The sequence below is a fragment of the Fusarium oxysporum genome, chromosome VIII, assembly GCF_013085055.1.
Source record: "Fusarium oxysporum Fo47 chromosome VIII, complete sequence".
NCBI classification, from domain to species: Eukaryota; Fungi; Ascomycota; class Sordariomycetes; order Hypocreales; family Nectriaceae; genus Fusarium; species Fusarium oxysporum.
In genome coordinates, this window is record NC_072847.1 from 752,832 (window position 1) to 774,997 (window position 22,166).

A 22,166-nucleotide genomic window follows, 5' to 3' on the forward strand; every position below is an offset into this window, starting at 1 on the left:
GACATCGACGATCAAATTCCATGTACTACCGGTTGGCTTAATTAACACGGTCGCGAATCTGCATTCTTGTTTCATACCTGTCGGCCCACTGCCATCTGTAGGCATTCTAGTGACCTGCTTCTAGTGGCCGCCGTCACGTCCGCGCTCACGTCCAAGGCACGACGCCCTAAAAGGAACCCACTTTCGCGCTGAGCTCCCTTATTACCGATCTTCTCCACGCGCCCTCCGCACCAGAACCCACCTTTGGCACCTCTTTTCTACCCGCTCCCTCCCACTTTCACTCATCATCGTCCTCACTCATTTACACGTTCGACTCACGCGATAACAATAAACAAGAACTTCACTCGCTGCTGGGTCCATCATGGCTACTGTCACTCGTCAACCATTTGCTCCCCTTGACGGGACTCGTCTCCAGACCTTGACCAGTCTCAAGAATAGGCAAAATGGTATGTGGAGATGCGGAGTGTCTGGGCTTCACTGACATGACTAGCTTTGCCAACTGGTGGTAAACGAAAGGCTGAATTGATTGATACCGATGATTCTGAAAATGTCGATCCTACTTCTTTTGCCAAGCGATCAAAAGGTTCCAAGGACAAGGACATCCTAAAGGACAGCATCCTCAAGCCGTCTGCTTTTATCCTCAAGCCTACTGCACCTGTATCTGCATCTCCCATTCCTAATCGCCTCACGAGTCCTACCAAGACCCGGCGCACTCTTCAACCTAAATCACCCGCCAAACTCAGCTCTGGCATCTCAAAGTCTTCTCCCATTTATGCTCCAGCTGGTCGATCTCCCACACGAAGCAAGCGATCTGGTATCGCATCTAGCCGACGACGCACTGCTGGTCCCTACACTCGGGTTGATCCTCCTTCATTCAGTCTTGGATCTGCCGCTCCCTTTTCTCTCGATGCTGCTCTCAAGGGTACTATTCCTGGCTATGGCGCCAAGAAGGAACCCATCACTGCTCTGCATGAACCAGACATGAAGGCTAGCTGGTTCTTTGACATTCACGAGGACACACCCGAACAAGAGATGACCAACCTTCTTCAACACAGCACATGTGTACTTGACATTTCGTCCGACGAGGAGAGTCAACGGAAGCTCAACAGAGATCGTGCAGAGGGTCGCGATAAGGAAAATGTTCCCCCTCCTGATGACATCTCTCAAACTCGTCGCGCACCAAAAGCTGATGAGATGGTTGTTGAGAAAGAGCGTGTCGCATTGGGAGAAATGAACACTGCCGACTTTTACGCTGAAGGATGTGATGAGACATCTGTCATTTTTGTACCTGAAGATGAGCCAGAGGTGAATGCGACTGCGACTGCCGAAAAGCCCATCGATCCTTCAACAGAAGACATCGACAACCTAATGGCCAAGCCCACAGAAGGCCCAAGCAAGGCTGCAGTTTTGGAACCAATCGAAGGAACAGGAGAAAGTTTTGAGTTGTGGGAAAGCGGCAGCGCACATGATGAAGCTGTATAGGCATGAGGCATGAACAAGTCATGAAGTGTTATGGTAATGGATATGGATGGAATGAATGATGGAATGGATGGGTATGGATACGGATGGAGGAGTTTGGCCGGCGTTCTTCTTCTTCTTTAGGCTACCAAGAGCTGGGGCTATAGTTTTGTGATTGCATTATTGTCTGAGTATTAATTGATACCTGAATGTCTGAATGTGTTTCACTGAGTGTAAATTATGATCTGATTCATGCCGCACTGTGTCCCACGTGAACCACTAACCAAAACAGTGTGAATATTTCGTCAGCAATCCACTTCCCCTCATCAACCATCATGGCTTCAATCAACGATTTAGCTACAGCCGCGATTGCGAGCTCTGATACTGCCGATGATTCAACTCGAGGCGCATTCGTTGTTTTGGAGGGTTTGGATAGAAGTGGAAAGACGACGCAGGTGAAACTGTTGGAGCAGAGATTCGTCGAGGAGGGTAAAAAGGTCAAGGTTATGAGATTTCCTGGTAAGTTCAGTGGAAAGTGGTGAATTGTACTGATATTTTATAGACAGGACTACACCTATTGGTCAAATGATTGATGCTTATCTCAAGAGTGATGTCGAGATGGATGATCATGTTATTCATCTATTGTTCAGCGCAAACCGATGGGAAGCTGTGTGAGTATGCTGGTCTGTTACACTTCAATTCTGACCGTTTAGCAAACAAATTCAATCTCTCCTCGCTTCTGGTACTACAATTGTCTGCGACCGGTATTATCACTCAGGCATAGTCTACTCTGCCGCCAAGCAAAACCCCTCTCTGACCCTCCCTTGGGCACGAGCACCAGAACGCGGTCTTCCCCGACCAGATCTCGTGCTGTTTCTCGATCTGACCGAAGAGCAAGCTCAAGCTCGAGGTGGTTGGGGTGGAGAAGTTTATGAACGATCTGGTATGCAGAAACGTGTACGGGAATTATTCTGGGGTCTCAGCATGGGCGGAAAGGACGTTGCAGCGCAGGGACTTGGTTTGGATGAGGGCGAGGGCTGGACGCAGGAGGAGGAGGATCTTGTGGTGATTGATGCTGGCGGGAGTGTGGAGGAGGTTGCTGAGGAGGTTTGGAAGAAGGTTAGGGGTAGGGTTGAACAGGTTGAGAGGGGAGAAGTTGGAAGGACTGTGAGGGTTGTTAGGTGAGATGCCAGAAAGGTCTCTGTTGCAATGACAGCAAAAATGAATCCCCGAGACCTGGATCGAACAAGTGACCTTTCGGTGACGGTACAGTTACAGCCGAACGCTCTTCCAGCTGAGCTACTCGGGGATGGCTCTGACGATCAGAGGAGTAGCTATGGCGATCGGCGAGGAAAGTTGGATACATGAGGATTGGATGATGCTGTGCTCTCAACGAGGTAAGATGGGCTGTGACAGTGAGATTCGTGCAGGCTGCGGGTGCAGGAGACTGGATGCAGTGGTTGAAGTATCCCAAATGCAAGCTTGGTGTTGAGGCGTCGCATTGTGACACGGATAACGCGGGGTTTGTTTCATTTAATCCTATGCGATTGTTTTCTCAGACACGAGCTTTGCGACAATGCTTCCTTGCCACAATTCTACTTTCTCGCATTCAACCCTCATTCTGGGCCATAGGGTACCAACTTTGGTATTAATTGTGCTCAAGCAAATGTGCTGCGTATAGGTGCAGTTTACACTTCTCCTCCCAACCAAGTCCAATGGCTATTCCTCCGGTTTCGGAGATCTCCCCGAATAGCTCAGCTGGAAGAGCGTTCGGCTGTAACTGATATATGACACCGAAAGGTCACTTGTTCGATCCAGGTTTCGGGGAACTCATTTTTTGCATCTTTTCACTCCTACAAGTTCTTTTTATTAGCTGGGATTCTGGCATACTACTAGATTCATTGAGTTGTTGTTAATAACGGCAACTCTTTTTCGCTGTGGTTGCTAGTATATTTCATCTTGTGACTAAAAAGTTGAGTTGTCATGATATACTCATTGACAACATGAAAATGCCACGACCAGCAAAAGAAATCCCCGAAACCTGGATCGAACAAGTGACCTTTCGGTGTCATATATCAGTTACAGCCGAACGCTCTTCCAGCTGAGCTATTCGGGGATTGATGTTCGGTCGTTCGCTATCACTCCATAGAGGCCGCAGTCTGGGGCAGGGCTTGGGTAGACACTTCAAAGCATGCGCATCACGAGAGTTTTGCATAGAACATTGTACAGTCAAATCAAGCTTTTATTAATTAAAGACTACAGTCTTGTGTCCGTTGAGGAACAACCTCCTCTCAGCATACCACCGCACAGCAGCAGCAAGAACTTGGCTCTCAACATTAGATCCCTCCTCAGACAGCTCCTTAGGGTTCATGCTGTGATCAACACGAGCAACCCGCTGCTCGATAATAGGACCCTCGTCCAGATCAGCAGTGACAAAGTGAGCAGTAGCTCCGATAATCTTGACACCGCGCTCGTAGGCCTGGTGGTAAGGCTTGGCGCCCTTGAATGAAGGCAGGAAACTGTGGTGGATGTTGATGATGCGGCCGGACATGGCTTCGCAGAGCGTCGGAGACAAGACCTGCATGTAGCGGGCGAGGACAATGAGCTCGATGCCGTGCTTCTTGCAGAGATCGAGGATCTGGCCTTCTTGTTGCGCCTTGGTGTCTTTTGTGACGGGCAGATGGTGGAACTCGATTCCGTAGCTCTCGGCGAGGGCGGCGTAGTCGGGGTGGTTCGACACGATGACGGGGACTTCCATGCGCAGCTGGCCGGTCTTCATGCGGAAGAGGAGGTCGTTCAGACAGTGGCCGATCTTGGAGACCATGATGAGAACGCGGGTCTTGCGGGCGACGGGGCGGATATCGTAGTCCATCTTGTACTCGGCAGCGAGCTTATCGAAAGCCTCGACGAGGTGCTCGGTGGACTCGGTCTCGGTAGGTCCAAAGTGAACACGCATGAAGAAGCGCTCGGAGACGGGATCGGAGAACTGCTGGAGGTCGAGAATGTTGTGCTTGTTGGCGGCAAAGATGCCAGTCACGGCATAGACGATGCCGGACTTGTCAGGGCATGACAGGGTGAGGATGTGATCATTAGCCATGTTGAAGGCTATGGACGGCGTTGAATTGATGGGGGAGAATTTGGTGTAAGTGAGAAGAATTGCGACGTATCTTGTTAGCCTCCGTATGTCGACCGAGTATGACTCCGAGAACCCCACTGCGGGCTAACCCTCCACTATCGGAGATGCGTCGGGATGTGGCCATGGAAGCATTGAGTTGGTATTAAGTAAATTGAGGGAAATATGCTGTATTAAGATCTATTGAATAAGGCAGTAATGCGACGTGGATATCTGTGGACTGAGAGAAATGTCTTGTGATCGTCATGGTGAATTGGTATGACCGTCTAATATCCGTCTCCGCTGTGGCTGCAGGGTAACTGTAGAATCCACTGCTGAATCAAGTATTCAGACGTCAGATCTGATAGATAATCAGAAAGATACAAAGGTGTAATATAATTTAGAAACAATAAAGCTAATGCATGTCAACTCGGCCGTCACGTGGCGTTGATCGGAAGTCCATCCGTTCCCCACCATCGACACTCAACTAACATCAACTGCAATGCATCATGTCAGGTGGCTCTCGGAGCCGAGATGGCTGCTTCAACTGTCGAAGACGAAAACGAAGATGTGACGAGGAGAAGCCAACATGTCGAAGATGTCAAAGAACAGGAGATGACTGTGTCTTTCCGAGTCCAGCTTCAGCATCGAATCCGTTAAAGTTCATCGTGGCAGCTTCAAACGATCATTATCTGGTCCCGAGTGATAACCAGAGTCATAGCTTTCTGAATCTCTCACCTCAAGAACTCGTCGCCATTTGTAATTCGAGTGAGGGAAGGATTGTTTGGACGCAGGAATCTGTTCCCCGCAGTTTGTCACCGTTTGCTTTTGAGTCGGGTCGTTCAGTTGAGAAAGCTCTCGTCCAATACTGTAAGTATTCTCACCACGAGTTGTCGCCGCTAACAGATTAGATGTCGAAATAATATCTAAGAGCAGAGTCTATGTGGATACAAGTCGGAATGGCTTCCGTACATCAGTCATCCCACGAATGTTCTACCAAGGTCCTCTGTTCTCCGCAGTCCTGGCCATGAGCGCAGCAGAATGGGCACAAAACATTGTCCCAGATGGAAGAGACTACCGCGCTCTGTCAATGCAGTACAAAGTCCGAGCTCTCCATGAACTACAGCACGCTCTTCCAGATTCCCAAGGCAGTGAGGGCAATCTTCTCACCTGTGTTCTTTTGGCATCTCTCGAAATAGCACATGGATCGTGTCCGACATGGCTCCGTCATCTTCAAGGCGCACTCGCTCTGCTTGAGAGCTTCGGAAACAGTATTGACCCTAATGTGGCCGAGTTTGTACTCCAGTATTTCCGGTTTCGATATATTCTGATGGAGACTACACAACCTACCCACCAGGATTCGTTACACCAAGCAATGGCTGGGTTGGCCAAAGCTGAGGCTACACTCCCGCATTCTCGAAATCTGGTTGATGAACAGATTGGTTGCTCAATGGATCTCGTCGACATCATCAACGAAATATCGTCACTGTCCACCCACGACATATCCAAGGATCAACTGTACGCAACGGGCCAGGAAATTGAACAACGACTTGAGGATCTCTCTTTTCAGGGCACCGACGACTATCTCTTACGGAGCGCCGAGTCTTTTAGAATTGCAGCCCAAATCTACCTCCGCCTCGTGTGCTACAACACAGTCATTACCCACCCATCAATTCTGGCCCTCCACGAATCTCTTCTCTCTTGTCTTTCCGATATCATCGTTGAGGGACAGACTCGAAGGTCATTCCCAATGTGGCCGCTGTTCTTAGCAGGCTGTGCATGCTCATCAGACGAACAACGAAAGGTTGTGTTGGATCACTTCATGTTGATGGATAGTAAATGGCCGATCAGCAACATATCTGCTGTTTGGAACGCACTCAAGTTGATCTGGCATACAAGAGATCTTCAGGTATCGAGTACAAATCAAGACTGGAGGGAGATTATCCACAAGTTTGGATGGAAGCTCTCATTATCATGATCAATTCTATTTTACATGCCTGGGTATACGCTCTATGCTCTAATGCGACCGCACGCTAAACTTCCAACTTCCTTGACTCGCCATAGGATCCCTCGGTCCATCCCAGACTGGACACCATGATTCTTTAGCTCCTTCGTCTGCTCGTGCTCTTGATTCCTCCACCATTCGCATGATGAATCTGCTGTCCTGTACCTCGTCTTGTTCATCCTGATCTTGAGACAACCATCCCTCTCTCCGTCCGTCACCAGAATTAATTCGATGATCAAGTGGTCGGATATCATGAGATCCTGCGCTAGCCGTCCTTCCCGTTCTTAATCGTACAGGCTGCCCCGTCAACATGGCCATTTCCACGTCCAAGTCAATCATTCCATCTGAAGGCCGATTCGGTCGAGAGGGCATGTGTTCTGTGGACGAACTAATCCATCGGAAACGCTTTTTGAACAAAGAGGTCCGTGTTCGATCGCGCGGCCAGTTCGGGTTTCGTGCTCGTCGACGTTTACGGACATGATGCTCGATCAGGAGGTTCAGAGATGGAAGACAGGCGCAGACGAAGCCTATTGTAATCTCGAGAGCCCTGAAATCGTTAGACAAGCATTATCGGGCTGAAAAACATACGTTAGAATGCTAATCGGCGTATAATCGACAGTGATATCATCCGAGTTCAGAAAGTCTACCGCTTTGGCAACACGGAACAGTGTCAAGGCTGTGGCGATTCCACCGGCCCCCAAAAGCAAGACAATCTTGATCCTTTTTCCTATCGACATTCTGAGTTTCCAAGTCAAAGGTATTGGGATCAACAGAATGACCAGATCCGTGACAATCGATAGCGATAGATCTGAAAAGAAGATCTTTCGCTGGTTAAGACATCGCGCGTTTCTGACATCTGGGTCCCAATATGTCCGAATGGGATAACAGTTGACAATTCGAAGTATTTGAATTGGAATATATGCAACCAGTAAAGCCCATATCAAGATCTTGATTCCCTTGGCGACCCGTGGTTCGACAGCAAAAACTCGTGCCATGAGAAGTAGAATGGTCGCTTTGGTAAAAAAGGCAGCTGGGATATAGACAACCGTACTGGCATAAAACCACTGACTTGTTAGATCGATCGTGTGACACTTGGGCTGCTCACCTTTAACCAGTTGTAATATTCTGGTTTGCGAATCTCCCAAGCATGATAACCTGCTCCATACCGGGCCACTACTTTGTTAGTGACGCAACGAAAAGGGAATAGACATACTCATAAAGGCAGTGACGCAGTACATGATGGCGGTGATCTAAAGGTTAGCCATAGCCAAACATCAAGAGTCGGTCATACAAATGCTGCTATACACGTCCCTAAACTGTTAGCTTTGTCTAACATAATATGTAGACATACAATCTTCTAATCCAAAGTTCCGGCTAATCGTTTTCTTCACAAAGATTCGTACTATAAAAAAGAGTGTGATAAAGAATACACATATCGTCGTCAAGACAATATTCAACGTCCAGTAAACGTCTTCAGGATTCTTATAATCGGGAACAACCCCAGGAGGGGCATTTCGATTCGAATCGGGACCTGTTGCATTCCACATATCGTGGAGATGAGGCCGAATTCATTGCAAAGTGTAGATGCAGGACGGGAGGCGATGAATACTTGATATCTGAAAGTCAAGCTTTAACTAGTGGATCATCGGGGAGCCATCCGTCGACGATCAACGCCACTAACGGTTGGTGCTGAACTTTGTTTCTGTTACAGGGCTTCCTTTGGATTGAGGTCGCTGCAATGACTCAAGGCGACAGGTTAGGTCGTTGATCCTGTGGCGTAATTGGGCAAAACATGTTCTTGAATGACATATGCGAACGGTTGTAGGTAAAGTTGGCCGATTTGGAGGAGTATTGATCTTGGCAAGGCTGTACGATCTGACCAACGCGAGTTGTTTCGGATATTAAAGTCAAAGCCCTACCCCCCATGAGTACAGCTTGAAGCTGCATATAACATTGTCCCAAATTCATCAACATCTTCCAGCCATCGATCTACCCTCCGTCGTTGGCGTTTTATTTCTTCCTCACTTATTCCATCTGGAAATGGCCACAATTCATCCAGTCGAAAGGGTTCACTTCCCCATTCGGCCAGATGAGAGTTGTAGCTTTGTTCCCATCCATTCCGATCAGCTTGCCATAGATATTTGCTCGATGGCGAATAGAGTCCCCTCAACTCGGTACCGAGATATGTGGTGAGCCCATCATGAGCCGACAACACATTGTCCAGAAAGTACATGGTGTATAGTGTTCGTCTCTTGGCCTCGGCCATAATCCATGATTCCCATTTCGGTAGGGCACCTCGTTGTTCTGCCGCACATACAAGCCCTTCACGAGAGGTCGCGCATGCAATCTCTTGAAGGTTGATCATTGCCTGACGAAGAAATGGCATTGAAGGCCCCAAGTGAAAGAACAGAACCATGGAATAGATGAGGTACGCTTGAAACACTCCAAGAAGATGGATGCCTTCATATGCTCCTCGCTCTTCGTAAAGCCTAGTCATTTCTCGCTGGAGGATATCTGCGGCGATACTCACGTTGCCAGGTAGAGGGTCGCATATTCGGACCAGAGTAAAGCAGGTTGAGAGTGGCACCAGTGATTGCTGCATAGGATGGATGAATGGTGGGAGACGACCTCGAATCACTGTCGAGGCATAGGATTTGAGCATTCGGTAGACAAAATTGATAACACTTTGACTGTAGTTCTTGGGCGATTGTCCAGGCAGAGGAACATACGAGTTGAGCCATCGGTTCTTGATGTCGTCGCTGTTGATCGGACACACGAGGTCCAGTGGAGCAAAGTGAAGGTCAGCTGGCGCGTCTGTCTGGAGCGAGCTCTGCTCAAAGTCCAGAGTGTCCGACGTGTTTGAGTTTTCCCAGTTCTCCGAATTCCCAGAGTGCTGCGAGTCTACGATCGGCTCTCGAAATCTCCCAGGATAGCTGCATGTTAAACTCCGCAAGGCACATCGTCCACAGGTTTCTTTGCGATCACATTTTGCTTTTGCGGTTATACAATGCTGACAAGCTTTGACTCGAGTGGTGGAATATCTTGATCTTGAAGGTGCCATGATTGAGTGATCGAATTGCATCCAAAGAGTCTTAAATAGTCGGTATTGTGTTGTTCCGACCCGTACATCACATTCATGTCGTCCGATGATACATCAGACAGCCAACAATTGACATGCTGAAAGCAGCTCATATTCGTTGCTACAAAGCCAACCAAACGCCAGAAACAATCCAACTCGCTCATCACCAACTGTCGTTTGTCATTCAAGGAAATAGAATGAGTTCCTCGTGATATTGGAACTCGAAGGTATCACCGCCTCGTTTTCGTTTCCAATTAACCCATTTTCACATCTCCATTAGCCTCAGTTTGAGGAAGCATTGGCTTCTCATCTTCTTGAGCTCTTCGTTTGCCCATACGGTCGAGCCATTGCTCAGCGCTGACAATTGTTCCATCTACAACACCACTTACTTGAACAACCATGTCCAAACCTTCTTTAGCCAATACCAAAACTTTGTGTGCACCTTCAGTTAGAGCCGTCTCGTTGTCTTGTTGCCCGGCATTCCTGTCGGTCATGGTGGCGACACGGAATCGTTGGGGTAGACTAGTGAGATGACGTCGCACAAGGATTCGTGCATTTTCTGGCAATGCGCCTCCTGCGTATTTCGACACAGTATTGATGGCTTCTCGGAGGGTTCTGAGAACATCACCCTTGAGGTTTGAGATGCGAGCAGCAAGTTGAGAGCGAGATTCAGGATCAGCTTGTTCGCCAGCTTGTCCGTCTGGTACCTTTTCGTACTCTTCAAGGGTGGTCTTTAAAGCTGAGATCACACGAGCAATGTGATCATTGGCCCATCGAAGCCATTGTAGACAGTATTTGAGACTGCGCAGACTCTCCTGGCTCATGGCAACACTGAGACCGGACGTAGACGTGATCAGACGTGACTGCCAGGCGCTGTTTGGTCGCGATGGCCTTGGTGAATTGGAATCAGTCTCGGTATATGCGGGTGATCGCAACTCATCGTAAGCAGGAAGCGTGTCGACGGTGCTAGTAGTTGACATGCGACGAGACATGGTCTTTGAAGATGGCGAAGGCGCTGTATCCATCTGTTCATCGCTCATTTGTTGCATTCCTTCAGACTCAAATCGCTTGTTGCTGACTGCCTCATCCTCATCCGTTTTGCGTCGCTTCTTGCTGTTGCCGGTTTCCAAATCCGACGTTGAACTGTTTTGTCGCCTTCCGGCACCTAAAAACCATCTGACACCTCCTTCAACACCAGTCACTCGACCGACTGAACCAACAGTGTTCGCAATAGGTGTCAGGTATCCTTCAACATATTCGGCGCCAGATCGAAATCGCGGTGAAAAGTTCTTGGCACCACCGTATGCCGAAGTGGCGCCCTCAATTGTGCTCGCTAACAATGGATGAGTCGTCGTAAGGAGAGACAGAAGCGGTTCAGGCTGCGGAGACTGTGGTTGATTCGATTGAAGCCCAGAAGTTGGTGGACTAACTGGAAGAGAGGAATTTCTATGCGGCGGCGAAGATATAAAGTCTATGACGTTAGAAATGATCTCTGTTAGAATCGAAAACATACCTGCTCTCAAATCACCAAGCGCTTCAGCTGCCAGTCGCACATCTGGATCATCAAGGCTGACGCTACCAGCCCTTGTATCAAGAAGACCATCAGGAGAAGCAGCGCTGACGACACTGTTGCTACTCCCGTCAAGATCCATTCGTGTCGGGCTATCGATACTATGCGCAAGAACAGGCGGATAAGGCATAGGATGTAACGGAAGCCAAGTCTTGGTTGGCTCCAAGGCCATTTCGCTCGTAAGTGAACTCAGAGGTGGTAACTTGGTCTCGTTATCGGATTCGAATCTAGCCAAAGGAGGCAAAGAAGTTGGTATATCGGTAGGAACATCAGGAAACTTTATCGCATTTGGTGAAGCGACATTGGAATAGGCTGGAGGAGAAAATGCCATCAATGATTGAGGTCGAGCAGGTGGTGGTCCGAGGACATGACGAGACTCGGACTCCCGATCAGGAAGCATGTGATTGCGCTCCATGGTCGGCGATAACACGGATATGTCAACTCAGCATCGAATGAGATCGGCCAGTGGCCGCAAAGAATATCGCAAAGAGACAAAAGAAACGGTAAATCAATAATGGTGATGATGATGAAGCGGAGATGTTGGGGAGATTGGGAATGAGAGCGATCGTGGGGGGACAAGAGAATCCTGTTAACGTCAGGCGCTCGCGGGACCTTCTCTCCTACTGCAGGGACCGGCTGAACAAACAAGCCCAGCGCAAGACGATAGCCCACTAAAAACCGGGCCGGCTACAGTGGCTTCAGGTGACTTGTTTTAGAGGCGTAGTGGGGAAGATCGCTAAAAGAGTTGTACCCAGTATCAGGGCATCATCACAAGATATACCGAATTTGGGGCACTTCGCTTGATTAATGATGCGATAAATTTGTTGGGCCTAGGTTTTGTTCGCAGCATCACAAGATCAATTCAACTCAACGTTCAACGTCGAAACTAGAGTCGCTAAGAACTGTACCTGAAGCCTCTGGGCCTCTAGCACGTGTCAAAACTGGGGATGATGATGCACCGACATCACATGCAAAGAGAATACTCATCGTCACTATTGTTAAGCGGGTCGCCCGAGTCATGAGCAATCCACTAACAAGATCAACTCAAGCACATGCCACAGAGGAAGGATTATATCCTTTTCCTGATGCGTTTGAATGTTATTTTTCCATCCAATGGAATTGTTTGATAACGTCAGATGCGATTGCTCATTGATTGCTCATCTTGAGCTATGCTAATATGTTCCTTTTCAAGTAAGGTTGCATTTGCATACTCTTTATCCAAACCAGTCGGCATTCGGTTACTTTATCGGACCTGTATTTGGTCCCCGATAACTGATCAACATGTGAATTTGACATGTGCGATGAACGGTATCATTCATTCTTGCGGATACTAACAATATCGCGACGGGTGAGATTGTACTATCTTGGACCCTGAATCGGTTGATCGGATCATGTCTGCACGGACTGAGGAGTTTACAGAATCTCAGACACTCGAATTACTCTGGCAAAGTCGTTTAGTGTAGATTGTGAGCTGGATACTGGACCCAGGCCTCGCGTTCGACTTCGTGATAAACGCGAGATGGATGCACCGGCCACAAGCTCATTGGACATGCATTTGCAAATTTAACTTTGCCACGATCTTTACGAGCCCAATTGTTACAACCTCGAAAGATCCCTGATTGCAGATCTCGTCAAAGTAGACTGGCAGAGACCCTGAAGTCAAGGGCCCTCGGCCACGATACCCCAACAAAAGTCGAGGCTGCGAGGTCACCTGCCACGTTACCCCAGATCGCATGTCTCAGTCACGAATTTGTATGTCCGGCTCCTCTGACACCGCCAAAGCAACTAATAATACTCGGGCAGTTCTTAATGGAGCCAGGTCTCCCTCTCCGCACCACGAAATCGCAGCTCACATCAACGGCTCCACGGCTGAAATGACAGAATGCCATTCGGTTGCAGGCTAGGTAATGGTCTGCACTGTCTAGAGGGTGCGTTGAGGAGAAGGGAAAACAAACAGAGGCCAAAAAAAAACCAAAGCTTTTATCAAAATTTCTGATCCATATCTCACGTGACTAAAAGCTCAAGCTACCCCACCAATATCCGACATTCTACCGTGTCGTCACTGGAATGACCAGGCATCCAAAAGATGCCAGCGAAACAGCTTAACCACGAAACGATTGCGCCTCGGACCATGATGATTGCCTGCGCTTCTCTATAGTCCTTAATTACTATTCAGCCTCTCCTTTTTGATTCTTGTCTTTGTTACTGCGCATGACCTCTTCGTCTTGATATTGACCGTCGCATCTATCGCGACCTCCTTTCCGCTTCCGCCAAGACATCCAACATGGCATCCGCACTCTTCTTTCTAGATCTCAAGGGCAAGGTGTGTTGAACGCCACTGAGTATAACCTCGCTGACAATGTAGACCCTTCTTGCCCGTAACTATCGTGGTGACATTCCCATGTCAGCAGTTGAAAAGTTCCCTGTACTCCTTTCAGAAGCTGAGGAAGATTCCTCTGCTGTTCCACCATGTTTCTCCCACGAAGGCATCAACGTAGGTAGTCTCCATGCTTGGAGGCTCCGCTAACTGAATAGTACCTCTACATCCGCCATAACAATCTCTACCTCCTCGCCCTTACGAAACGAAACACGAATGCCGCCGAAATCCTCCTATTCCTTCACAAGATCGTCGAGGTCTTTACCGAGTACTTCAAAGCTTTAGAAGAAGAATCCATTCGAGACAACTTTGTCATCATCTACGAACTTCTCGACGAAATGATGGACTTTGGTTATCCTCAAACAACAGAATCCAAGATCCTTCAGGAGTACATCACCCAGGAGTCTCACAAGCTCGAGATCCAAGCACGGCCGCCGATTGCTGTCACAAACGCTGTGTCGTGGCGATCAGAGGGTATCCGTTACCGCAAGAACGAAGTGTTCCTCGATGTTGTCGAGTCTCTCAACCTTTTGGTGTCTGCAAACGGCAATGTCCTTCGATCAGAGATTCTTGGCGCTATCAAGATGAAGTGTTACCTCAGTGGTATGCCCGAGTTGCGTCTAGGATTGAATGACAAGGTCATGTTCGAGACAACCGGTCGAGCCACCCGTGGTAAAGCTATCGAAATGGAGGACGTCAAGTTTCACCAATGTGTACGACTATCACGATTCGAGAACGACCGAACCATCTCCTTTATCCCCCCTGACGGCGAATTCGAGCTCATGTCCTACCGTCTCAACACCCAAGTCAAGCCTCTGATTTGGGTTGAATGTGTGGTCGAATCCCATTCAGGCTCCCGGATCGAATACATGCTCAAGGCTCGAGCCCAATTCAAGCGTCGCAGTACCGCCAACAATGTCGAAATCGTGGTTCCCGTTCCGGATGACGCCGATAGCCCTCGTTTCCGAACAAACATCGGATCCGTTCATTACGCCCCTGAGCAAAGTGCCATTGTCTGGAAGATTAAACAATTTGGTGGTGGCAAGGAATTCCTCATGCGTGCTGAGCTGGGCCTGCCAAGCGTGAGAGGAGATGATGAACAAGGTGGCGGTATGATGGGTGGTTTCGGTGGTAGCATGGGAGGAGTCGGAGGTGTGGGTAAGGGTGCCAAACGACCTATCCAGGTCAAGTTTGAGATTCCTTACTTTACCACAAGTGGTATTCAGGTTCGGTATCTAAAGATTACCGAGCCAAAGGTACGAATTCCGTTGAATATTCGATCAGCACTAACAATAGTAGTTGCAATATCCTTCGTTGCCTTGGGTTCGATACATTACCCAATCTGGCGATATCGCTGTACGACTTCCTGACGCGGTCTGAGTCGACTACATAATCGAACGGACAACTACACCTAGCTCATGGATGGGATAACGAACATGGGGCAAACTGCAGAGCAGGGGCTTCATACAGGAATGAATAATAGACTAAATCAATTCAAGCTTAAGCTGTCAAACATTTGGTCAATCTCGAACAATAGCCCTCTCCCACTCAAAACTGTGGAGATCTTCTCGAGTAGAGTATTGGTTGTCTGGGTCGAAAAACACCTTGACAATAAATCCTTTTGGATCTTCAGAAGCTGTTGGGGGATCTGTGGTTGTTAGCTATATCAGCAAACGAATGGACAACATACGTCCTCTAGGAGCATCAGGACTTGTCCAAGCTCCATGTCTCCATAATCGATTGTGTCCAAGAAATACACTGTCTATCGAATGGTTGCTCATCACACTGCCTGGAGATGCATTCAATGCCATGAGCCCCAGAACAATGGGCAGCTCTCCTCCAAGGCCTGCTGAGTGTGGTGCATCACGTCGAGGTGCTTTGTAGGTCAGAGGAAGTAGACCGGGAATCCACGCAGGATTTCTGCCAGCAACGTGTAGCAAAGGACCAGGCCCGGGACCCATAGTGCTGGTGATGGTGCTCAGTTGAGAGAGCCCGGGAATGGATGGTGGATGAAATACACGTAGAAGTTCCCAGTTCGATATGGTGACCAGAGGATCATGTTCAGTGACCATGATTGGGAGCAGTGGATTGCAAGCAGCAACCCCAAACGTTTTATACTCCTCAGCCGGGTATACTTGTCCATACTGATCCGTGATGCAGTTTCCGCGGGCGTCCACCCTCAGTAATTGTCCTTCGGATGCCGGAAGCGTGGAAGCGTCTCGATACCATCGCCAATCTGCTGCTTCTGACACTTCGCCGTTCTTGTAGCGCATTACTTTGCTTGGGACTTCGCCGCGGTAGTATTTTGGCGAGCTGGGTGGAATGAGGTGAAGATAATCGTCACGTCCTGGATTGTGGATGACGAGTTTGTTGGCGATGAACAGGAAGCCTGGGGTGGGTTGGCTTGAAGAGCTCCCTTTCCGGCTTGAGCTATGCTTTGATGTTTTCTGACAGTGTTAGTTGAGCCTGGAGCTTGGCTTTAAGCGTACCTGTTTCAGCATGATCACTAGTTGACTTGATCATCTGTCGATCACACTTGAGCAATTGCCATTTTATAACTCACTCATCCGCAGAGCCTCATCTCGGATTTACCACTTGGGCTTTCCTCGGTCACTAAACCGGTGAGGAAACCGACTTCCGGTGACTTGAAGCAATAGAGTGGGAGAATGACGACACCATACATGTCAGCTTCAGCAGTCTGCCAGACATTTCACATATCCATAAAGCCTATTCAAGACTTCTTGAATTAAGGATTGGTGCCACGCTTCATGGTACTTCTGAATGCTGTATGCAGGGAATATGAAAACACCCTAGTTCATGCAACATCATCGCGGCCCGGCCCCTCTTACGCTTCTTCTGCTCGACACCGGTTGACCCATACTCCACGGATAGATGGAGGAGCTCCAACCCGACACTCCCACCGGGTAAGTTGTCTTATTGATTTGTCAAGAAAGCGGGCCAATGGGCGAGATTAGATCTTGATGTCGATCAGTTGTTGGCGCTAACCCTTGATTATCTGGTGACTTGCGACTTGGCAACGTTGGATTTATGCGATGATAGGAGCTGAATTGCATCTGAGGCCAGAGGATGTCGGTGTCTCCGCAAGACATGTGTCTTGGTCGTGTGGGAACCTCGACAGGTGACTCGAAGCAACCAATGCTCAAGCCTCTTCTCTGATGGTGTTGAGTTCGGGTTCATTCAAGTCCGAATAGTAACTGCTCGCTTGCAACTCTTTGGGGGTGGCGTACACCGTAAGATGGTTGAATGTAACCGAGACAGATCGTCGATCGAATAACTCACAGCGAGGTCATCAAGTTGGTGGACTCGTGGTTCAACATTATCATACATCTCCGGTGATGTTTTTGCGATGCGAGTGCGGAACCGCGTATAGCGAGGCATTTCTTGTATGGGAGCTGGGCAGACTTCTACTCATGTCTCAGCCGGACGGTAAGCTCAACGGCTTAGAGGCCTGGATCGATCTAGACCAATTGTTTGTCAGTATCCTCGCTGGTGTTCAGTAGCTTGAGCTTCATCAATGTGATTGCTGATCAGGAGGAAGAGTTGGAAAACAATATGTGCAAGATATGGATCATTTAAATAGTAGATAACTGTAGTTTTGATTGGAATTGTTGCCTTGCGGATGGTTCGCAATCGCCTTCTGCACCTCTTGCATGAGAGGAGAGGAAACAAGATCTATCACATAACCCCGCTGGATCATCGCTTTGTACGCTTGGCTGGTCCAGATTCGTCGTCCATTGTCATCTCAACGTCTCCAGAAGATGCAGTAATGGCTTCTTGAAGTAGCTTCTTCTCTCCAAGTCTGACGGCAATAGCCATGCGAGTTCGTTGGTTGAGGTCCTGCTTGAGTAGGTTTTCGTCTTCGGAAATGCTCGTTGGGTATCTTGCTACCAGAGCCTCCAGTGTCTTGGCCAGTACAGCTTGGTGGATCTCGTCTCTCTTTCGCTTGTCAGGGATAGCATCGGGCTGTGCTTTCTTGATACCTTTGAGGAATGTCTTGAGTTGTTCTTGGAGATCTTCGGGCATGCTTTCGAATCGAGCGGGCTCGGCAAAAGTGCCATCCGAGTTGACCTCGCCTGTTTCTCGCTCCAAAACGAATGTGTCTTCAAATTCTTCGTCCTCTTCGAGAGCGCCACGCTGTTCAAGTTAGAAACGCCATCAGAGGGTGCACTCAACCTACAATCTGCTCCAAGACTTGACCTGGGATGCCAAAGTTGGAGGTCAGAGCTGACTCGACAATGTCCCAAGGAATCTCGACAACATCATAACGAGAATGCTTCTCGGTAACGTATCCGTATCTTCTTAGGAGCTCCGAGTTCGGGTGAGGACCATAGTAGTTGAGAATCTCTTCGCCCGCCTTGATGGGCCTCAAGCTGGTCACGGTGAGACTCTCCTCTTCGTGGTTGACGTGAGCCTATTCTGTTAGCTTTGCCAGTCACTCAGGAAAATGACCCACGTTGAACTCGGCGTCGGCATTCAGAATGTCCGCCATTGGTACCATTCCCATCATCGACTTTCCGTCTCGGTCTTCAACCCAACCATCTGCCTCCTCCTCTTCCTCCTCGTCATTTTCAAGGTCGAAAGCATACGCCATGATGGTGCTGCCCATCCGGTGGGCAATCTCGATAAGCTCTGCATCAGTCTTGTTTCCGGCGTTGAAAATCTCAGAGTTGCTTCGAATAATGGGAAGCAGTGTCTTTTGGAACATATTTTCGGCATCAGCCTTGCCGATCTTGTGTCGCATATGACTGGCTTGAAGCTGGTCAAGCTCATTGTCAGACCAAAACATGGGCGTATCAAATGACGAAGGAAGAACATCGAAATAAGGCTTCCACTTGGAGTTTTCGCCCTGTAGATACTCGTAAATCATGATGAGGATAAGCGAACTCCATGAATCCAGTCCTGGTGCATCATCGTCATCAGGCTTGTCGAGATCAAAAGCATCTGGAATCTTTTTTGGCAGCTCCGAAGTTTCAACATTGATGATTCCTTTTCTCGGAATGGTAAATAGAGTTGTTTCCGCAGGGATATCCTCGAGAGCGACTGTTTTGTTAGCCTCGCCTGGCAGCCATGTATAAGCACCTACTTATACCACGACCAGCATTGCGATCACGAAGATCAACAATTTTAATGGCGTCGGAGAATGTAGCATCTGGCAAAGACTTGAACCAGCGCAAAAAGCTTTCGCTCGTTCCGTCAAAATTCGTAGAACCCATCTTGGCTGTTGTTTGAAGAAAGTTGAGGCTTCCAGGTTGACTTGGGAAGGTCTTGAAAACTTTTCAGACCTCCTACCCTGTATGTTCGGCCACCTCGATTTTCACCACACATTGAACAATATTCATGCAGTCTTCATTAATTGTACACTATTTACATGCAATTGCGACATTAAACCTTAATCATTCTTCATCCCCATCGTGCTTCAACACAGGTGTCCTATCTTTGCCCTCCTTTGCCTTCTTAATCTCTCGCTTCTTCGGTCGCAACCATTCCTCCATACCTTCAGGCCAATACACTCTTGCTTGAGGACCTCCCATGCCAAAATCTTCAGCGCTAACAATCTTTTCAGGTACTTCAATGTCATCCTTCGCTTCTCCGTTGACGCCGTTTGCTTTTTTGCCCTTCTTTGCCTTCTTTTTGACGGCTTTTCGTGATTCATCTGGTCGTTCATATGGTACAATGTTGTTAAAAGTATCCCAACCTGGCAGTTTAAAAGTTCGCATTAGTTCAAAAACAGCTTGCTCCTTATCCTTGGCTTCAATCATTAGATCCATGTCGGGGGCACATGGTGGGAGAGTTTTGACTCTGGCGGAATGCTTGCGACGATCTCTTGGTGTGACTGCACTGGAAGTCTGCTCGCTGTAATGCATTTTCTGGGTAATTCCCTTCTTGGTCCAGGTAGCTTTGATGCGATCGTAAAGGCTTATAATGTCTTGGGAACCTTCTCTTATCGATGGGTCGAATATGATGTTGTGATGGTGGTAGTCGAGCACCAGAGGAATGTTGAGTTCTTCGCAAACAGGCAACAGATCGTGAACACTCCATGCGACATCATCGTTTTCCAACACCAATCGTCGCTTGACACTGTCTGAAAGCTTGGCATAGTTCTCTTTGAATCGGTCAATGGTTGCTTGCTTGTCGCCATAAGTGCCACCCATGTGCAGGATCATGACAGCATCGCGGTCAAGCTGTTCGGGAAGTTTGAGTAGAGTAAGCATCTCATCGTGATATTCCAGATCGCGCATGGCAGCGGCAACAACTTCTTTGCGTGGAGAACCAATCTGTGTAAATTGTCCAGGATGTGTCGTTAGACGATGATTCAGCTCTCCAGCTACTTTGCCAGCTTCTGCCAGCACCTCTGACGCAAAGGGCGCTAGCTTGTAACCATGTTCTGGATGACTTGCAAATGGAAACATCTCACTACTCAGTCTCATGAATCTGATGCCGTACTTAGCATTCCATCGAATCATTTTGACAATATCTCTTGCATTCGCCAGTCCCAATTCTTGTACATATTTGAGTCCTCGTTCGTGGTCTGCGGGTTTGTTCTTGTCTGGTCGGTTCTTGGTAGGGTGTTCTGGTTCATCAGGGTTTGTTAACGGGTGTCGATGTTCAATGATGGAGGCCATGCGACAGGTCCTCGAGGAAAAGACGGCCGGAGTTGCATTGCGCAAGTATGTATTTAGGCAGGCCTGGAAAGTCAGTAATGTCTGATGGTCACAGTGCTAAACTCACATATCCCAACCTTCCTTTCCATGGTAGAGGAAGAGTTTCACTGTTGACAGGGGGAGGCCTGTTGGCACCGCGGTCCATGCCGTCGTCTTCATCTTTGGCATCAGCGACATCGCCAGCAGCGAGTTCGGCGTCGTACTCATCCAGTGGTACAGAGTTAACAACTTTTGACTTTCCTTCCAAGTTGCCTCGAGGAACAACAGTATCCTTGTTCGGCGAGTACATTTTCGGTCGAATATCAGGTTCGTTGGCGGCTTCTTTCTTGACTTGAAGATCTGAGGACTCGACTGCAAGTCGTTGTGTTCTGACGACAGTCTGTAGCTTTTGCTCCATCTCGCTCAGCTCGCGCATAGCTTCTTCAACACCTTCGCCTGTATCCCAGACAGCCTTTGCTTTCTTTGGATCAGCAGCTTTCATTGGATCCGTGTCTGACTTTGGCCGTTCGGCAGCATCCTTTATTCTTCGACTGCTTCTCCTGGGAGCATCAGGCATCTCAGGTACCGGAGGTGGCGGATGAGCACCAGTTCTCTTCCGTTTCGATGTCATGGTTGTAGTCGTGCTGTATGCTCTACTAACTGAAAGTCGCAGGGAGAGAAGTCTTCCAGCAGATGTCAAGAAACGAGATGACATACGTCGAATGATGTAAATGAGGAAAGAAATGAATGTCATGAGGCGAAGCAGATATAATCGACAGGTCAAGTACCTGATAAATTCGGCAACGAACATTCTCCAAGATTTAAAGTAATGGTAGTCGGAGGAAGTGGCCCGAAGAGCCAATGACGCAGGGCGCGTCATGCATGGTCTGGGAACGATGTTGCATCCGGTAGGGCTATTGTTGTCATTATTTCCGGGGCAAACGTCTCTGGTAACACAATGGGGCATAAAGCCCCCTGCATCAACTGCTGAATTGCTGGCTTGTCGAACGGTCAATTCACCAAGCGATCGATGACCAAAATCCTCGATCCAGACCCTGCTGATGGCGATGAAGTCATTTAGACTTGGGTGGGCGGGATGATCGCCGATCCGTCATGGTGGCGGTACGTACTTTGTCACCAGCTTTTATTCCGCTGTGACGCTCAAACCACCCAACAACGGAAGACTGCATCAAACCGTAGGAGATACTCCGGAAGAAATGAGCACAGCCAATGAATTGAATCGGAAAGGGCCGGAGAAGTGTTGAATAAGCTCCACAAACAACTGAAACATTCAGATATACGGCATCGAGATGCTGAAGGTAACTGTTGTGGCTGAAGCTGAACTAATCAGGAGCCGTACCTTGCCACAGGCTGCGTGTAAGCATCATCAAGCTGCGTTGACAGTTGTATGAGAAAGCCTGGCTGGATAGCAACCATTGACATTTAAATTAGAGATTAGTGATCAATTAAGTGTGGTGGTGATCACCAAAATGGTGTCACGCTCAAAGCTGTTTCGCGACGTGGTATCCCTTGGTAATACGGCACCCTGCATACAGGGCAATCATATCGTTCGATCAAGAACCAAGACGAAAGGCATTTTGAATGAAAAGAATGCCCGCACGTGTTTATCGTCATGATGTCGTCTTCAGCCTCATCGGTCGTCGTTTGTACACTTGGACCGGGTTTGGCTTGATTTGTCTCGTGAGACGTCACTGTTGAAACTTTTTCGAGAATCGGACGTGGGTGGGCGTTGACGGTGTGTACTGGTTCTGGAACAAGAGGACCTATGCAGATGGGACTGAGAATGTCAGCAAGATCCAAGGAGCGGCCCGTGCAGGCTCCGGCCGAGAAGCATGAAAGCGGAGACAAGACTTCCGTATCTCTTGACCGGAAGTGGATGCAC

At 48.5% G+C, this 22,166-nt stretch overlaps 9 protein-coding genes and 3 non-coding genes across 12 annotated transcripts; 5 read left to right on the plus strand and 7 right to left on the minus strand.

Annotated features, from left to right (window-relative positions):
- Positions 1–35: 35 nt before the first annotated feature.
- On the plus strand, positions 36–1,676 carry FOBCDRAFT_228799 (uncharacterized protein). Its single transcript, XM_031189051.3, has 2 exons — positions 36–446; positions 491–1,676. Exons 1-2 carry the CDS (start codon positions 362–364, stop codon positions 1,480–1,482), a joined length of 1,077 nt encoding a protein of 358 aa, XP_031036316.2. The 5' UTR covers positions 36–361; the 3' UTR covers positions 1,483–1,676.
- Positions 1,677–1,779: 103 nt separating this feature from the next.
- Positions 1,780–2,928, plus strand: FOBCDRAFT_46517 (P-loop containing nucleoside triphosphate hydrolase protein). Its single transcript, XM_031189050.3, has 3 exons — positions 1,780–1,977; positions 2,021–2,129; positions 2,172–2,928. Exons 1-3 carry the CDS (start codon positions 1,794–1,796, stop codon positions 2,641–2,643), a joined length of 765 nt encoding a protein of 254 aa, XP_031036315.2. The 5' UTR covers positions 1,780–1,793; the 3' UTR covers positions 2,644–2,928.
- On the minus strand, positions 2,685–2,767 carry FOBCDRAFT_t178. The gene has a single exon. It is a non-coding gene; the product is annotated as a tRNA-Tyr (tRNA).
- Positions 2,929–3,201: 273 nt separating the features above from the next.
- On the plus strand, positions 3,202–3,286 carry FOBCDRAFT_t163. The gene has a single exon. It is a non-coding gene; the product is annotated as a tRNA-Tyr (tRNA).
- A 203-nt stretch (positions 3,287–3,489) lies between these two features.
- Positions 3,490–3,574, minus strand: FOBCDRAFT_t177. The gene has a single exon. It is a non-coding gene; the product is annotated as a tRNA-Tyr (tRNA).
- Positions 3,575–3,679: 105 nt separating this feature from the next.
- FOBCDRAFT_46531 (formyl transferase) lies at positions 3,680–4,759 on the minus strand. Its single transcript, XM_031189049.3, has one exon. The coding sequence runs from the start codon at positions 4,553–4,555 to the stop codon at positions 3,704–3,706; it is 852 nt and encodes a 283-aa protein (XP_031036314.1). The 5' UTR covers positions 4,556–4,759; the 3' UTR covers positions 3,680–3,703.
- Positions 4,760–5,079: 320 nt separating this feature from the next.
- On the plus strand, positions 5,080–6,548 carry FOBCDRAFT_242406 (fungal-specific transcription factor domain-containing protein; the record flags this gene model as incomplete). Its single annotated transcript, XM_059610487.1, has 2 exons — positions 5,080–5,440; positions 5,548–6,548. The coding sequence occupies 2 exons, from the start codon at positions 5,080–5,082 to the stop codon at positions 6,546–6,548; spliced, it is 1,362 nt and encodes a 453-aa protein (XP_059465574.1).
- A 39-nt stretch (positions 6,549–6,587) lies between these two features.
- On the minus strand, positions 6,588–8,122 carry FOBCDRAFT_242407 (uncharacterized protein; the record flags this gene model as incomplete). The annotated part of the gene is made up of 4 exons (XM_059610488.1): positions 6,588–7,122; positions 7,164–7,639; positions 7,681–7,748; positions 7,927–8,122. The coding sequence occupies 4 exons, from the start codon at positions 8,120–8,122 to the stop codon at positions 6,588–6,590; spliced, it is 1,275 nt and encodes a 424-aa protein (XP_059465575.1).
- Positions 8,123–8,490: 368 nt separating this feature from the next.
- On the minus strand, positions 8,491–11,828 carry FOBCDRAFT_252068 (transcription factor Opi1-domain-containing protein; the record flags this gene model as incomplete). Its single annotated transcript, XM_059610987.1, has 3 exons — positions 11,168–11,828; positions 10,044–11,083; positions 8,491–9,405 (listed from the first exon to the last, which is right to left on the minus strand). The coding sequence occupies exons 1-3, from the start codon at positions 11,637–11,639 to the stop codon at positions 8,491–8,493; spliced, it is 2,427 nt and encodes an 808-aa protein (XP_059465576.1). The 5' UTR covers positions 11,640–11,828.
- A 1,477-nt stretch (positions 11,829–13,305) lies between these two features.
- FOBCDRAFT_46553 (Mu homology domain-containing protein) lies at positions 13,306–15,136 on the plus strand. The gene is made up of 4 exons (XM_031189042.3): positions 13,306–13,547; positions 13,590–13,718; positions 13,760–14,857; positions 14,901–15,136. The coding sequence occupies exons 1-4, from the start codon at positions 13,509–13,511 to the stop codon at positions 14,979–14,981; spliced, it is 1,347 nt and encodes a 448-aa protein (XP_031036307.1). The 5' UTR covers positions 13,306–13,508; the 3' UTR covers positions 14,982–15,136.
- On the minus strand, positions 15,122–16,102 carry FOBCDRAFT_277747 (uncharacterized protein; the record flags this gene model as incomplete). The annotated part of the gene is made up of 3 exons (XM_031189039.2): positions 15,122–15,249; positions 15,292–16,048; positions 16,091–16,102. The coding sequence occupies 3 exons, from the start codon at positions 16,100–16,102 to the stop codon at positions 15,122–15,124; spliced, it is 897 nt and encodes a 298-aa protein (XP_031036304.1).
- Positions 16,103–17,315: 1,213 nt separating this feature from the next.
- FOBCDRAFT_142846 (UV-endonuclease UvdE-domain-containing protein) lies at positions 17,316–20,840 on the minus strand (the record flags this gene model as incomplete). The annotated part of the gene is made up of 6 exons (XM_059608149.1): positions 17,316–17,756; positions 17,800–18,033; positions 18,076–18,662; positions 18,706–18,835; positions 19,175–20,308; positions 20,352–20,840. The coding sequence occupies 6 exons, from the start codon at positions 20,838–20,840 to the stop codon at positions 17,316–17,318; spliced, it is 3,015 nt and encodes a 1,004-aa protein (XP_059465577.1).
- Between the last annotated feature and the right edge of the window lie 1,326 nt (positions 20,841–22,166).